Below are 15,570 nucleotides of genomic sequence, written 5' to 3'. Positions count from 1 at the left end.
GGAGTCTACCAAAAAAATAGTTTCTGGAACTACTGTTAAGCCCCCCATACATTAGCGCAAATTGTCTGAAGGGCAAGTCACATCTCATTTCCCTTGAACTCCCCCGGAAGCTCCCTGGGAGTCCTTAAAAATAGCACTAAAGGACTCCTGGGGAGCTGCCGGGAGAGTTCATGGGAAATTAGATGCAGCCATAATGTGCACTGACTGCTGCGATTCCATTTTATCTTATATGCAGGAGGTTCAACCTCCGGATCCACGCATCTGAACAGATCCAACGTCAATTTGACTGCATTTCCCCCAATTTCTCGGGCCATAATCACATGTGTAGGGCTACCTTAATGATGACATTGGCAGTGCTGGAGACAGGTGGCTTACATTTATTCAATCAGCGTGTAGCACAATGCACCTTTTTATATATATATATATATATATATATATATATATATATATATATATATATATATATATATATATATATATATATATATATATATATATATATATATATATATATATAGCCAGGATATTGTGTAGCTCTTCACAAATGGGAACAGACAACATCACAAAATGACAGAGTAATAACAGACAAATAAAACAAAGATGCAAGAGTGCCCTGCTCACCAGCTTATACCAATTTAAACAGACCCCAGCATGGACAAATGAAGACTGTATAAGTAACAGAAAATACAGGGAAACGCAAAGAAATTATTCAAAAGAGATTTTCTGTGCAAATGTCAAGCACAATGGTTTTGAGCATCTAATTGGCACTGCTGCTACAATTTTGTGCATAGGCCTGAAAAGATAGATACAGTTAATGCAAGTTATTTACATATATGTTTTAAAAGGGCTGCGCTCCAATATTCCTAAACTCAAAATGCACCCCTCCTTTCCACACTGCACAACATGTTCCCCAAATGCAAAGTGTACCCAAACTTCATACAGCACATGGCATCTTTTCCTGAGTGTCTTTATTACAGTCCTTTGATGTTTAATATATTGTTACACTGCACTTTGCCGCAAACATGGCTTCACTAGTGCACCTAATCTTTCACAATTTCACTTGAAACGCCTTTACTCCATGGAACTCCTCCCCTCTGCAAATACACACAATTTGCTCCATATTTGCTTGCATTAAGTCCAAAAAGTGCTTGATGATCCTGTATTTCCATTTTATGACCTTTACTATATAAAATAAATTGTAGATAAACATGGAGCATGTGGATTCTTTAAAACAATGGACAGATATCTAATCGTTTTTTTGCTCCTTTCAGTATATTCAAAATAATTCCTCCTATGTTAATGAAATGACTCATGGGCAAGCTTAACTCATTTCTGGCAAGAAAACCTGACTTGTTTTTATAAAGAGGAGCATGCAGCAGTTATTACAGTCTGTGCATGTAATCTGCCGTTGCTGATTTTAGGTCAAACATACTTGGCAAAAGAAAGTCAAAAATAAAAATAACACAAACACACGATACTTCCATATAGAGGATGACAGTGAAGAATCTCAGACATTCCAAAACAAGAGGCTGCTGCGCACGAAGACCCTATTGTGTCCAGTGAGGATGCCCCTTTTGTTTATGGAGGCATCATCCTGGAAGTTCATTGTCACGGTGAATGCATGTTATTCTCCATGTTACAGGAATTGTGCTATACACATACACACCATGTCATAAAAAGTCAAATGTCAACTTCTGAATGGGTCTTACTACCACCAAGAACTGCTTTATAGTGGATGTTCTAAGAAACCAATCATAGTAGACTGAAAGCTTTGTTTGGATCAGATACTCAGTGCTGGTTCTCACCTGGGTAGGAAGCATGAGCTCAGCATCCTCAGCTTGCCACAGCTCCACCATGCTGGGCACAGGCTCGATCACTAGAGGTGGCAAAAACAAAAAAAGAGCCCATTTTATTACTGTCAACAGGACAAAGAGACCCAACAAGGCCTACTGTAGCCCTATGCACACAGGCATAGCAACTATCGCTAAGCAGCAAGCCCAGCAGCTGTGCATGGGGCATTAGAGAAGCCATGTGCCAATTGAGGGATGTATACAAATGGTTACTAGGTGCTAGAACAATAACATCCAGGAGGTGGGATATACTATAGGAGAACAAATCCCTTCTATACACCTGGAGGATTCCCAGTTTCCCCCACCCCCATGTGCTAGTGCCAGGCATGCCAGCTCCTAAGTCACTGCCATGCACACGCTGCACAGGAACAAAGCACAGCACACGGGGGGCAGAGCACAGAGGCTGCCTTATCTGCCCACAGCACAGCCATAGCCCCGGAAAGAGGCCCATCTCCTCCCAGCGCGCCTCCTCCTTCACCCCATACAACAGCAGGCACTGGCAGATGGGCACCCACATTCTCCATTGTGCATCCCTAACCCCTGGCACTGCCCTCACCTTGCCCCCCTCCCTGCCGAAAGCAGGGCAGCAAGACGTGGAAGACTCCCAGCATGATGTTGACGGCCGTGGCCGCACAGCAGTGGCCACCCCGGTGAGGGAGAAGCAGCGCCGCCATCCTGCTGCTGCCGTGTCTCGGGTGCTCTCTCTCTGTCCTCGGGTGTCAGCAGCGGAGGAGCGGGCGGGCCCCGTGCACACGTGGTGAGGCTGGCTGTGTGTGTGTGTGTGAACGCGCCCCGGCAGCTGCTGGCTCTGGCACTGCCCGCCTGCACCGCCAGGTGGCGCTGGACGGCCCTGGCTGAGTCTGACTAGGCAGCAGCACACATCTGAGACTGTGACATGTTCTCCCCAGGTTCCCATTCAGTCACAACAACATTTGCCTCTAAAAATGAAAAGAGGTGATGTTAGATTCTGTCTATCATTTTCTAGGATGTAGAAGAGAAATGATAGACATAATCTCATTGGTTGCTAGGGGCACATGTAAACATTAGACATCGTTAGTAAAAACGGCCACACCACGGATGAAGGAATTGAGCATACACACTGATAAAGGTAAACAATATTGTTCAGTGATGTTACCGGAACCCGCTGACCATGGCGGTCCTTGGCTATATAGCCAAAATTGACCTACATGTTCTATTGTACCATTAGTGGGAGAGGGTTTCGAAAACAGTGGGGGAGATGTATTGTACTAGCGTATCACTGGTGGAACTTGTGGGTGTTGGGCCTAGGTGCAAAAATAAAAGGTGCATAAATATAAGTTCACAATATGTAACACGGAAGTGGGTGACAGGGAGAGGTAGAAAGTGATAGGCAGAGGCAAAGAAAAATAGTGGGTGACAGGGGCAGCAGTGGGCCCCTTAATCCTCAAGGGCCCCAGTGCACTGCACCTGCTACACCAATGGTTGGCCTCTGTGGCGTATGTCGCATGGGTATAGCGCTTCCTACTTTGCCTCTTATTAGGGAGAAGCAGGAAGCAGTAGCACAAAGGTGTATTTATATTTTGGATGCCAAAGTGGGGGAGGGAAACTCCCCCTGTCCAGCGATCCCCACTAGTGCGCACAATGCATCAGCCTAGTATTTACTAAGATGGTAGTTCTATTTCACATGGGATGTTGCTATGGGCAACCAATCAGAATCTACTTCCTATTTATTTAGCACCTTCTAGAATATAATATTGGTTGCCCATAGCAACATCCCATCCCAATCCTCAAGGGCCAGTCCATGATGTGGTTCCTACTGTGCTGAATGGGCCACAACACCTGCAGCCGTAAAAACGGTTACTGCTACTGACAGCATATCGGCATGCTATTTTGTAGTTAGCAGCACCATTCATGCGGCACACATTCCTGTATTCATACATGAGGAAGAAGCAGTATCTGCGCACATAACGTACGCTGATACCACTTCTCCCCATTTAATACATCTACCCCCAAATCCCAACATTTTTCACTTAAAATGGGGATTAAGGGCTGCAAAGAAAAAGCCACATTATTTCCAATGGAGTGTTCATGCGAGTAACTAATACCCCAAAAAAAAAAAACACCCAGCAGTGGCGGAATTCCTGAAGACAATGGAGGCTCTTGCCGCCAGGCACCAAACTCTGAGGGGGACACTTCTCTGCCCCCAACACAGGCCCGCCAAACTATTTCAAACAGTCAAGCGTCAGCACCGCAGGTGTGGTTGGACTGGCTACTGAAAGATGGCAGCGTCCAGCAGACGTCCTCGCCGCTGAACACCTTGGGCAGTGGGGAGATGCCGGATGTCTAGTTCAACAGCAGGGGCTTATCTCTATTGGGTGCTTGGTATTCTTTGCTATAGGGTAGTGGTTCTCAAACTCTGTCCTTAAGACCCACAGTAAAAACACATGTTTTCCAGGTGACCTGGCAGGTGCACAGGTGCAGTCATTACTCACTAACACATTTTAAAAGATCCACAGGTGGAGCTAATTATTTCACTTGATTATGTGAGACATGCACTGTGTGTTGGGTCCTGAGGACCGACTTTGAGAACCTGTGCTATAGGGCAAAAAAATTATCTTTCATTGGCAGCAGTGGTGAAAGGAGCAGTAAGGACAGGCGGCACTGTATTGCATACAGAAAGAAACCTATTGTCTCCTATTGTAGTAGAGTGTATTCAGTACAGTGTGATAAATAGAGACCGGATTATATGCATTTGCATATTTGCATATGCATTTGCATATTTGCCCGATTTTCAGCAGAAATTGCATATCTGGCCTAAATGTCCTGATTGTGCATATTTGGCATAGCGCGGTCGGCGCGGAGTGTTCACCCTCACTTCCTGACTTTTTTTTCTTTATGTGAGGAAACGCCGCTGATAGGCTGACAGAATCGCCCATCAGAGGAATGGATTGAGCGGCCTGTCAGCGCGGCGGGGGGTGGGATGTGGGTGGAAGAGCTGATACGCCGCAGTGTGTTCTGTAGGCTCTTCCAGCTACATCCCACACCCGCCGCGCTGACAGGCTACCCGCCGCGCTGATAGGCTGCCCGCCGCGCTGACAGGCTGCCCACCTCTGCTGACACGCGGGGAATCACTGCGCGCCACACGGGTGCTGGAGGCGCCGAACAGTGGTGCTTCTGGACAGAACACTGACCTCAACCAACGGATGGCAACGGTGAGTGTAACTTACAGCACAGTTTCTGCTGGGGCATTACAGTATGTGTGGTTTTGCTGGGGGCATTATGTGCACTTCTGCTGGGGGCATTATGTGCACTTCTGCTGGGGGCATTATGTGCACTTCTGCTGGGGGCATTATCTGTGTTATACTGCTGGGGGCATTATCTGTGTTATACTGCTGGGGGCATTATCTGTGTTATACTGCTGGGGGCATTATCTGTGTTATACTGCTGGGGGCATTATCTGTGTTATACTGCTGGGGGCATTGTCTGTGTTATACTGCTGGGGGCATTGTCTGTGTTATACTGCTGGGGGCATTGTCTGTGTTATACTGCTGGGGGCATTATGTGTGTTTTACTGCTGGGGGCATTATGTGTGTTATACTGCTGGGGGCATTATCTGTGTTATACTGCTGGGGGCATTATCTGTGTTATACTGCTGGGGGCATTATGTGTGTTATACTGCTGGGGGCATTATGTGTGTTATACTGCTGGGGGCATTATGTGTGTTATACTGCTGGGGGCATTATGTGTGTTATACTGCTGGGGGCATTATGTGTGTTATACTGCTGGGGGCATTATGTGTGTTATACTGCTGGGGGCATTATCTGTGTTATACTGCTGGGGGCATTATGTGTGTTATACTGCTGGGGGCATTATGTGTGTTATACTGCTGGGGGCATTATGTGTGTTATACTGCTGGGGGCATTATGTGTGTTATACTGCTGGGGGCATTATGTGTGTTATACTGCTGGGGGCATTATGTGTGTAATACTGCTGGGGGCATTATGTGTGTTATACTGCTGGGGGCATTATGTGGGGTATACTGCTGGGGGCATTATGTGTGTTATACTGCTGGGGGCATTATGTGGTGTATACTGCTGGGGGCATTATGTGGGGTATATTGCTGGGGGCATTATGTGGGGTATACTGCTGGGGGCATTATGTGGGGTATACTGCTGGGGGCATTATGTGGGGTATACTGCTGGGGGTCAGTTACTACTTACTAATTGTATGCTGATTTAAATAAAAAAACTAAAAAATTTCACTTTATTTTGTATTTTTTATTTAGCATATTTTGACGCTTTTCATGCATATTTTAAGTATTTTTCATGCATATTTGCATGCATATTTCGAGCTTTTTATGTTGCATATAATCCTGTCTCTAGTGATAAATATGTAAAATGTGCTGAGTATTTTGTAGATAAGTCTTCTGTCTCACAGTGGATCATGTGGGCACAAGGGAAGAGGAAAGCCTGTCAATGTTAGCGAGTAGTGTCTGGCATAATGTGAACTGGACACATTTCAATGTGGCATAATATGAAGTAGGCCACTTTGTATAATTTGCAGTAAGGCCTTACGATGAAGCATAGAGAGAGGTACCACTCTACAATACCTCTCTTTTGGGCTGAGACAGAGATGGATGTTGTGCAGATGTCGGACACAGTATAGCGTGTTTTTGCCTAGGTCTCTACAGAGTCAGAGTTGTGATTTCATATGTATGCATAAATTACACTGAAAATGCAGTGTGCATTCCTGAGCAGTGACAGGAAGGTGTCATAGCACACGTATGGAGATGGTCCATTATAAGAGCATCTGTAAATGTGGCTGCATACACAGACTCTCAACTGCTCACACTGGAGGTCATACTCGGATGGAGAAACTGCACCTGCCAATGGTGCAACCGGTGGTGCAGCTAAAGACGCTTAGCACATAACCATGCTTATTATAAAGCGTAATCAGACACTTTTAAAGTATGAGTACTTATTTCAATTCCATGCCAGGAAGTGTGTGAATAGAAATGTCAGATGCCGGGGGCGTGGCCTAGCAACAGAGGAGATAGCACGCATACTGAGGGAGCCCCAGTACAAAACCCCCTAATAATACACCCTTTGAGCCCAAAAACAACCACCCAGCCTCCACATACTCACCCGCTCCCTGTGGGGACCCCCCGGCCCGAGTGGTGGGAGCTGCGGAGCCGGGGACGCCTCCACCGGCGTCCTGCGGATTGCGGTCTACCACTCCACGGAAGCCACGGCCTAAAGTTCAGGGGACACCCGGCGAAGGTGCTCCTGAGCCGAAATAGAGGGCGCAGAAGAAGCCACCAGACCCGGAGAAGCGGAGGCAGAGAGGAAGACCTTGAGAGCCGTCTGAGGTAACTGCGGAGCCGGGGTAGGGACTCTTTCCATACCTGCAGGTTGCAGTCCTCGGCGCTCTTTCCAGCCGCGCCGCCATCTTGGGACCAGCGGCGGAGGAGAGACGGGGCGCCGCTGCAGACACCCAGGCAGTCTGTGCTGCCTGAAAGCAGGTCCACTCTCGAGCTGCCCGCTGGCAGTTGAAGCAGACCCGGAGGGCCTGTAGCCGCTGAGCTCTCCTGCACCGGGCGGGAGACAGGAGCCGCCACAGCTCGTGACGTCACGCGGCCTTCCCAGGAGTGAAGAAGACAGATTCGCTCCAGACGCTCGGCTGCTGGGGGACCCGGTGATACAGGTACCCGAGCCGAGCTACCAGTAGATGAGGCTGGTGTGCCATCTGAGCCCTCTAACCATTTAGCCTGCTGTGGGGAATTTGCTGGAAGCACGGCGGCCATTGAACCCCTGGCTGGGGGTCGGGGGTTAGACCCTCTCTCCCCTTCAGGCTCAGGGGGCACCACGGTCCACCGTCCGGTGCTACTTTCACAGCTGACAATCCTCCCCCCAGAACAGCCCAACCTCTGGGGACACTGGGCTAGGTGTCTCCTTAGCCTCTGATGCCCTTTGGCTGTAGTGGGAGTCACCCACATCACCCCAGTCGACACGGCTCTAGCTTACCAAAGCCTGGTCCTCCTCCCTGCTTATTTTTATTTCTATTTCTACTGCCTCAGCACACTGCTCCTCATTAAGCAGATCACCATCCATCCCCTGGGCATGGAGGTGAGAGCAAACCAATGATCCGCTCCATCCCACCCCACGGTCAGCCATACTATTGACACGGGCTACACTAACTCCGCCTCTGCCACAGAGATGATTCTCTGAGAATAACTGCCTCAGAGCCTCACGCTATACTTCCCCTTGGTTTTGAGTTGCTTCTAATATAAAGTCGGTCAATATGCTTTCCAGACGAAACAAAGTAGCTAAGTCTGTGTCTCAGGTTGCCTTTTTTAAATCAGGGAACCCCCCTACACCTACCCATCCCACCTCCATCTAGCCAGTCCCCCCCCCCTCCTTTCACCCTACCTGAGCCTATGGTCCGGACAGAGATTGCTGATGATGCTGCTCTAACTGTCGGTACACTAAAACTTTTGCTTACTCAAATGAAAGACGAAGTAACAGCTGAAATCCGTACATCTCTCCAGTCTTGTCAGCGCTCTATAGCCGACCTGGGAGAACGCACTGACGCTCTTGAAAACAAAATGGGAGAGATTGTTGGTTCCCATAACGTCCTGGTGGACTCCCACGCTACTTTGGAGGAAGAGGTTGCTGCACTACGAGACAAACTAGCAGATATGGAGGATAGGTCACGTAGGAACATCCTCAAAATTCAGGGCATCCCTGAGAACATCACCAACAGCAGCCTCCACGACTTCGTCCTGGACATTTTTAGGAAACTGCTACCCTCTGCTTCGTCAGCTGGTCTACTGCTAGACCGCATACACAGGCTTCCCAAGGCCAGAAGTGCTCCTGAAGGTGTGCCGAGAGATGTCCTGATGAGGGTACACTTTTTCCATATCAAGGAGGCGCTCCTAAAGGCAGCTAGGCCCTCATCGGACTCTGCTGCAGCCCTGGGCTCCTTTCAGCTTTTCGGAGACCTATCCCGAGCAACTCTCACTAAAAGGCGCTCTCTACAGCCGGTTACATCGATCTTACGGAAGGCAAACATTCTCTACTGATGGGGCTTCCCGACTCGTCTTCTAATCCAGCGTGAGGGCTCCACAATCACGGTCTCCTCAGCAGAAGAGGGCATGAAACTTCTAGTAAATTGGAAGCTGACTGACAGGTCCCCAAGCGCCTCTCCCACCCGTCGACTTCAGCAGGACTGGTCGGCGGCGGAGTAGTGCGTCCACTCTGCTGTACTCCAGGTTCTACTCGAAGACTCTAATGCTAATACGAATACCTTGACAAGTCTATACATATTCTATTTAGCTGCCCTAACTCAAGGCTTGCAGATTGACAGGGTCCAGATATACCTGGGCGTAACGGTTAGGTCTGACCACTCCTGATAGCCTGACAAGCCTACATGTTGGACCCGGCCCGGCTGCACCTGGACGTCCCATCCCTGTTTGGACACTCAGACAGTACGCCTAGTAAGTGACCTGGCTGTATTGGTGGGTGCCTACATGCAGCTGAGACTCAGGCGCGATAATACTAAACTAAACGTTTCAATTAGCTTCAATGCTTCGCACTCCTCCATATGTTAGTTCCTGAGATAAGATTTACGCGAGTTTAATGTCATGTTTTGACTGGTTAATGTTTATTCAACATCATTACTGTATTGTAGCCTAATTCTAGATAATACCATATTCCTCTTAGACCGACCGGGGGGTGATTGTCCACTACCCCCCTAGTACAATGGTTGAGGAACCCCTAGCTTGGTGCCTCACTACGACTCTTCTAGGAGTCGCATGTTCTATCTCTTCCTCTCCTTTTCTTTCCTTTCTCCCCGTGTCCTTCCCTAGTGTTTCTTGTCTCTCTCTCCTCGTGCGTCGAGTTGCCCCAATCTATGCCCTGGCGGGCGAAAATACAAAAGATGTTTTTATTCAAAGTGCTTTTTTATCGGTACCCCTAAACTTTGACAATGGTAAATATTCTCTCCCTAAATGCGAAGGGACTGAATTCCCCACAAAAGAGGAAATTGGCGTTAAATTCCTTCCATAAACTAAAAGCCCACATTGTGGCAGTCCAAGAAACACACTTCATCAAATCGGCTCCCCCTAAGTTTTGTGACAATAGATACCCACATTGTTATACAGCGAATGGCCCCCTAAAGAAAGCCGGGGTAGCGATACTGCTGTCCGCTAATTGCCCTTTTACAGTCTCCTTTCAACATGCCGACCCTGAGGGTAGATTTTTAATATTGGTGGGCTCCCTAGATGGGGTCGAGACTACCATAGTCACCTGCTATGCCCCTAACACCAAGCAAGTTATATTCTGTAGGAAATTTCTCTCAGTTGTACAGAAACATGCCAAAGGTGCTCTTTTTTGATTTTAGGTGACTTCAATATGGTATTAGACCCAGCTATGGATAGATCTCGTTCCCCCAAACCCAGGGACCATCCTCTCCCGGACCACTCTCGGAGATTTAGACAGATAGTGAATGAATATGACCTCCAGGATGCCTGGCGTGCTAGGCACCCTGGAGTACGTGACTATACTTTTTTCTCACACCCCCACCAGACGTACTCGAGGATAGATCTTGCTCTAGTCGATAAATGGACTCTGGCCTCCCTTCGTAAGGCTGAGATCCTTCCTGTTACGTGGTCAGATCATTCCCCGGTACTTTTGGTTTGGGATCTGGGATCATTTCGGACCCCCCCCCCCCCCCCGGGTCCATGGAGGTTAGGAAGTGGAGCTCTGACACATATAGAATCAAAGCAGGCCATCCAAGAGTCCCTCTCTCTGTACATCTCCACTAACGACCCAGAAGATACAGGGGTACTTAACCACTGGTGTGCATTAAAGGCAGTAGTGAGAGGCTCCGCAATACAGGCAGCAGCTAGATTAAAGAAGGCAAACACTAGAGACCTCCGAGCGGCTGAGGAGGAACTCTCTGGCTTGGAGGTGGCCCATAAGGCTAACCCTTCAGACAAGGCCCTATATACAGCGCTAGCCCAGGCTAGAGACAAGGTAAATGCCTTCTCTTTCCGGGAAGTGCAAAAAAATATCGCCAGACTAAACCAACGCTTCTATATATTTGGTAACAAAGCCGGCCGGCTCTTGGCCAGGAAGCTGAGGAGCAAAAGAGCCAGAGCTAAGGTAGATCTCTTAATAAACTCTAAAGGTACTAGAATTATAGATCCCTTCCAGATTGCAGACACCTTTGCGGAATACTATTCTAAGCTTTATAACCTCAATGCGGACCCACACACTCCTCAACCTTCGAAAGCCGACATAGACGCTTTCCTGAACAGTATAAACTTACCTGCGCTAGACCCCGAGGCCTGTCAGAAACTTTGCGCCCCATGGTCGACATCTGAAGTTGTAAAAGCCATCGACAGATTGCCAAATGATAAAGCCCCTGGCCCTGATGGATACCAATCAAACTTCTACAAATGCTTTAAAACTGAACTGGGCCCTGTATTAACTAAGGTCTTTAATGAGGCATCTTCCACCAAAGGCTTTCCTAAGGAAATGCTAGAAGCTAGAATCGTGACTATCCCTAAACCTGGTAAACCTCCCACCTCAGTCCAGAACTTCCGACCCATTGCCTTATTAAATACGGATCTGAAACTCTATGCTAAATTAATAGCCAACAGGTTGGCCCCTCTGCTCCCCACTTTGGTTGGAGCGGACCAGGTGGGATTCGTGCCGGGTAGACAGGCCCCGGACAATACACGCAGAGTCTTCAATGTTGTGGAGGTGTGTGACCGTAATAAGACCCCCTTGCTGTTACTCTCGTTAGATGCTGAGAAAGCGTTTGACAGGTTACATTGGGGATACCTGAGGGAAGTACTGCTGCGCTTCGGACTAAGAGGCAGATTTTTAGACTCTATCTTTGCTCTTTATACATGCCCTGCCGCGAAGGTGTTTGTAAATGGCTGCCTCTCCTCTAGTTTGAAAAGATAAGCAATACACAATTAAAATTAATAGTCTATCTCTTTAAAAATGCAAATATAATAATAGATGAACATAAGACTTACAATATGTCACAATATCACAATGATTGACAATAAAATATGGATGATAGAGCCCGGCTCGAAATCACTCAAATATTGTGGTTAGATAATAGGATCTATAACTTCCCTATATAGAGTCAATAGACACACAACCCTGTGCGCACCAGGGTGTGTATAGTAGATGAAAAAATGGGTGGTAGTCCTTTAAATTGCCGTTCAAAAGGTATATATATATATATATATATATATATATATATATATATATATATATATGACTGATTTTCTTTGTCAAAAACCTTTGGATTGACTGATGGATATATAATCACCCTGATGGCTGATGAACGTATGATCACCCTGGGGACTGATTGCACAATAAAATTGACTGCAAGGTTTCCTTTTGATTGTATGTAAAGCGCATATAATACTTTGGCAGTAGGAGGAAGATTTAGTTGGTGGGCTCGCTTCAACCTGCTCTGGCTCTAGCTGTATGTAGCGAGCCTCACACCACAATCCTTCTGAAGAAACCGCCGTGTATCGGTAGCGGAGAAACGCGTCAAGGACTGCCACATTGTGACACTTATCAGCCGAGCTCTCACTCAACACACCCTGGCATTTCCCAGAAGGACTGCACGGAAATATTCACCGCCTCCTACACACAGCCGCATTCTATCTCAAGCGCCTGCAGACTATTGGAGCCGCATACGGAGGACCTGTTACAACAATCACAGGTCAGTGAGGCTTGCTCCCCGCATCATCCCCAGCTGAGGCTTGCTACATACAGCTAGAGCCAGAGCAGGTTGAAGCGAGCCCACCAACTAAATCTTCCTCCTACTGCCAAAGTATTATATGCGCTTTACATACATTCAAAAGGAAACCTTGCGGTCAATTTTATTGTGCAATCAGTCCCCAGGGTGATCATACGTCCATCAGCCATCAGGGTGATTATATATCCATCAGTCAATCCAAAGGTTTTTGACAAAGAAAATCAGTCATATATATATATATATATATATATATATATATATATATATATATATATATATATATATACCTTTTGAACTGCAATTTAAAGGACTACCACCCATTTTTTCATCTACTATACACACCCTGGTGCGCACAGGGTTGTGTGTCCATTGACTCTATATAGGGAAGTTATAGATCCTATTATATAACCACAATATTTGAGTGATTTCGAGCCGGGCTCTATCATCCATATTTTATTGTCAATCATCGTGATATTGTGACATATTGTGAGTCTTATGTTCATCTATTATTATATTTGCATTTTTAAAGAGATAGACTATTAATTTTAATTGTGTATTGCTTATCTTTTTTATTCTAGTTAATAAATTGTAAAAATATTTTTTTCCAAGATGTGTGGCGCTCTCTAAATATCTTTCACTAATTCAACACACCTTTGCAATAACTGAAAAATATAGATTATTAATTTCCACTTCTTCACTGACAATTTCCAGAATTGTCTCTGGGAGCTGCCAAAACTACAATTGATTTGAATTAACAAATATCAGTGTGTGTATACTCGCATATATATACACTGATTAGTGGAGTAATTACAGAAATATTGCGCCCGATTGTTTTCTTTTTATGTCTCTATTAGTTTCCCTATATCCAACGGCACCAGACAGGGGTGCCCCTTGTCTCCGCTGATATTTGTGCTAGCCATGGAACCGCTGGCGGAGAGAATCAGATCTGACAGTCAGATTACAGGCCCAACAATAGGAGACATATCCCACAAGATATCATTGTTCGCAGACGATGTCCTTCTCTGCCTGTCAGAGCCGGAGAGTTCTCTCCCCGCTCTCCAGGAAGTGATGGAGGAGTATACATCTGTCTCTTATTATAAGCTTAACACCTCCAAGATGGAGGCCCTCCCACTAAACATCCCAGCTGAAGACGTGGCCCGCATGAAAGACAAATATAGATACGCCTGGCAACTGAGAGCAATCAAATACCTGGGAGTATATATAACTAGAGAGGCGCACTTGAATGAGTGTAATCTTTTGCCACTTCTTAAATCCTTTGAAAAACTAATAACGAAATGGTCCATCCATGAAATTTCATAGATGGGTAGACTAGCAGCCTCCAAAATGATTCTTCCCCCTAAATTAATTTACCTTTTCCGAGCAATTCCCAGGAAACCCCCAAATCTTTCATTTATAAAATTAATACATTATTCACCAAATATATATGGAAGGGGTCAAAGCCCAGATTGTCTAGGAAGACTATGTCACTACCAAAGGCCCTGGGGGGAGTTGGATACCCTGATGTGGATAAATATCACACGGCCTGCATGTTGAGTCAGGCCAGAGACTGGTTTGAACCTAGTACGCCAAAACCATGGGTCCGTATAGAGCGCTCCTTCTCTCCGACCATCCCACTAGTAGATCTATTTTGGCTCCCTGCACGGGCAATCCCGAATAAATCCGGGTTTAGCTTGTCTATCAAGGCGACATTAGAGGTGTGGAGCAGTGTGACCACTGACACTAAAGAAGTTGTGCTGCCGAGTACCGAGTTATCGCTCACTTCCATCTCTAAACTGATCCCTAACTTAAAATTAGACTCTTGGGTGGATGCGGGGATCTCCTCTCTGGGGCATTTGGTCCGGGGGGGTTCTCTCCTGCAGTTCTCCACACTCCAAGAGAATTATGGGCTATCTAAAAACGACTTCTACAAATACTTGCAGATTCGTCACTGGCTCTCTGCCACACATGCAGGCCCCGTCGCAACATCCCCTGCCCCTAAATTCCTCACCTCTACACTGTCCCACCAGGCACACAAAGGTGGCATCTCGAAGTGGTATAACTATCTGATTTCGAAAACTAAACAAGGGAAATTACCTGCCCAGTTAAAATGGGAACTGGATCTTAAGGTTTCCTTCAGTGAGGAAATATGGGACTCCATCCTACACTCAGGTTTCAAGATGTCTAAATGCATACAGCATGCTGAAATGTTTTTTAAACTTTGCCATAGGACATACTTCACCCCCAAGAGATCACATGCTATCTGGCCGAATGTCTCAAATCTCTGCTGGAGGAACTGCGGAGGAGTGGGTACTATTCTCCATATCTTCTGGGAATGCCAACTAATACGCCCCCTGTGGAATGCAATCTTCTCCCTTACTAATGTAGTGCTTAAAATTAGACTTCAGCCAGACCCAGTGGTGGGACTATTGCATCACACTGAACTACTTTCGGGGGGGTGACCTATATATTTTTAGACACGTCCTAATATCGACTAAAGCAGCTATTGGCCACCTTTGGAAGTCCACAGAAATCCCTTCAGTTCGCCAAATACTGGATAAGGTTCATAGCCACTTCCTTTATGAGACTGCAAATGTTAAATACTCTACCACGGCTTCATCAATCCATTTTAAGTGGTTTAAATGGTGTGAGTATAGAGAATCTCAGAATCTCTCACTTACTGGAGATATATCCTACGGGTCATATCAGTCTTTAACCCTCCCTCACATACGCTTGATTCATAATTCAATATAAGCCGTTTCCTGCTCTTGTTCAGTATGCTGCCCCCGCACAATGGTGCTCTGCCATAGTTATGCTCTACGCCTGTCTACTTCCCCCTTGTGTCCGTCTTTTCTCCCCCGCTGTCTTTATTCGTTTCTCCTTCTACACTGTTTCCTACATTTACTGTCCTAAAATACTGGTCTCCAAATCTTTGCTTGGGCCTACCTATTCAACA

The 15,570-nt window shown here is 46.5% G+C and overlaps 1 protein-coding gene and 1 long non-coding RNA gene across 4 annotated transcripts in view; one reads left to right on the top strand and one right to left on the bottom strand.

The window, feature by feature from the left end:
* The window catches only part of TMEM131L (transmembrane 131 like), a 132,439-nt gene extending 129,787 nt beyond the window's left edge, over nt 1-2,652 (bottom strand). For both annotated transcript variants that reach the window (XM_083171894.1, XM_083171903.1), the window contains exons 1-2: nt 2,407-2,652; nt 1,806-1,876 (exon numbers count right to left, since the gene is read on the bottom strand). In XM_083171894.1, coding sequence (XP_083028020.1) covers nt 1,806-1,876; nt 2,407-2,524 — 189 coding nt within the window. In that variant the 5' untranslated portion in view covers nt 2,525-2,652. The remainder of the gene's footprint in view (nt 1-1,805; nt 1,877-2,406) is intronic.
* LOC146059574 (uncharacterized) overlaps nt 2,633-15,570 on the top strand; it is a 93,972-nt gene continuing 81,034 nt past the window's right edge. For both annotated transcript variants that reach the window (XR_014470279.1, XR_014470280.1), the window contains exon 1: nt 2,633-2,958. This is a non-coding gene — a long non-coding RNA (uncharacterized LOC146059574). The remainder of the gene's footprint in view (nt 2,959-15,570) is intronic.

This window comes from Crinia signifera, chromosome 1 (assembly GCF_055691185.1).
Source record: "Crinia signifera chromosome 1, ASM5569118v1, whole genome shotgun sequence".
NCBI lineage: Eukaryota > Metazoa > Chordata > Amphibia > Anura > Myobatrachidae > Crinia > Crinia signifera.
Note: the sequence above shows the minus strand (reverse complement) of the source record. Positions and strands in the feature narration are given on the sequence as shown.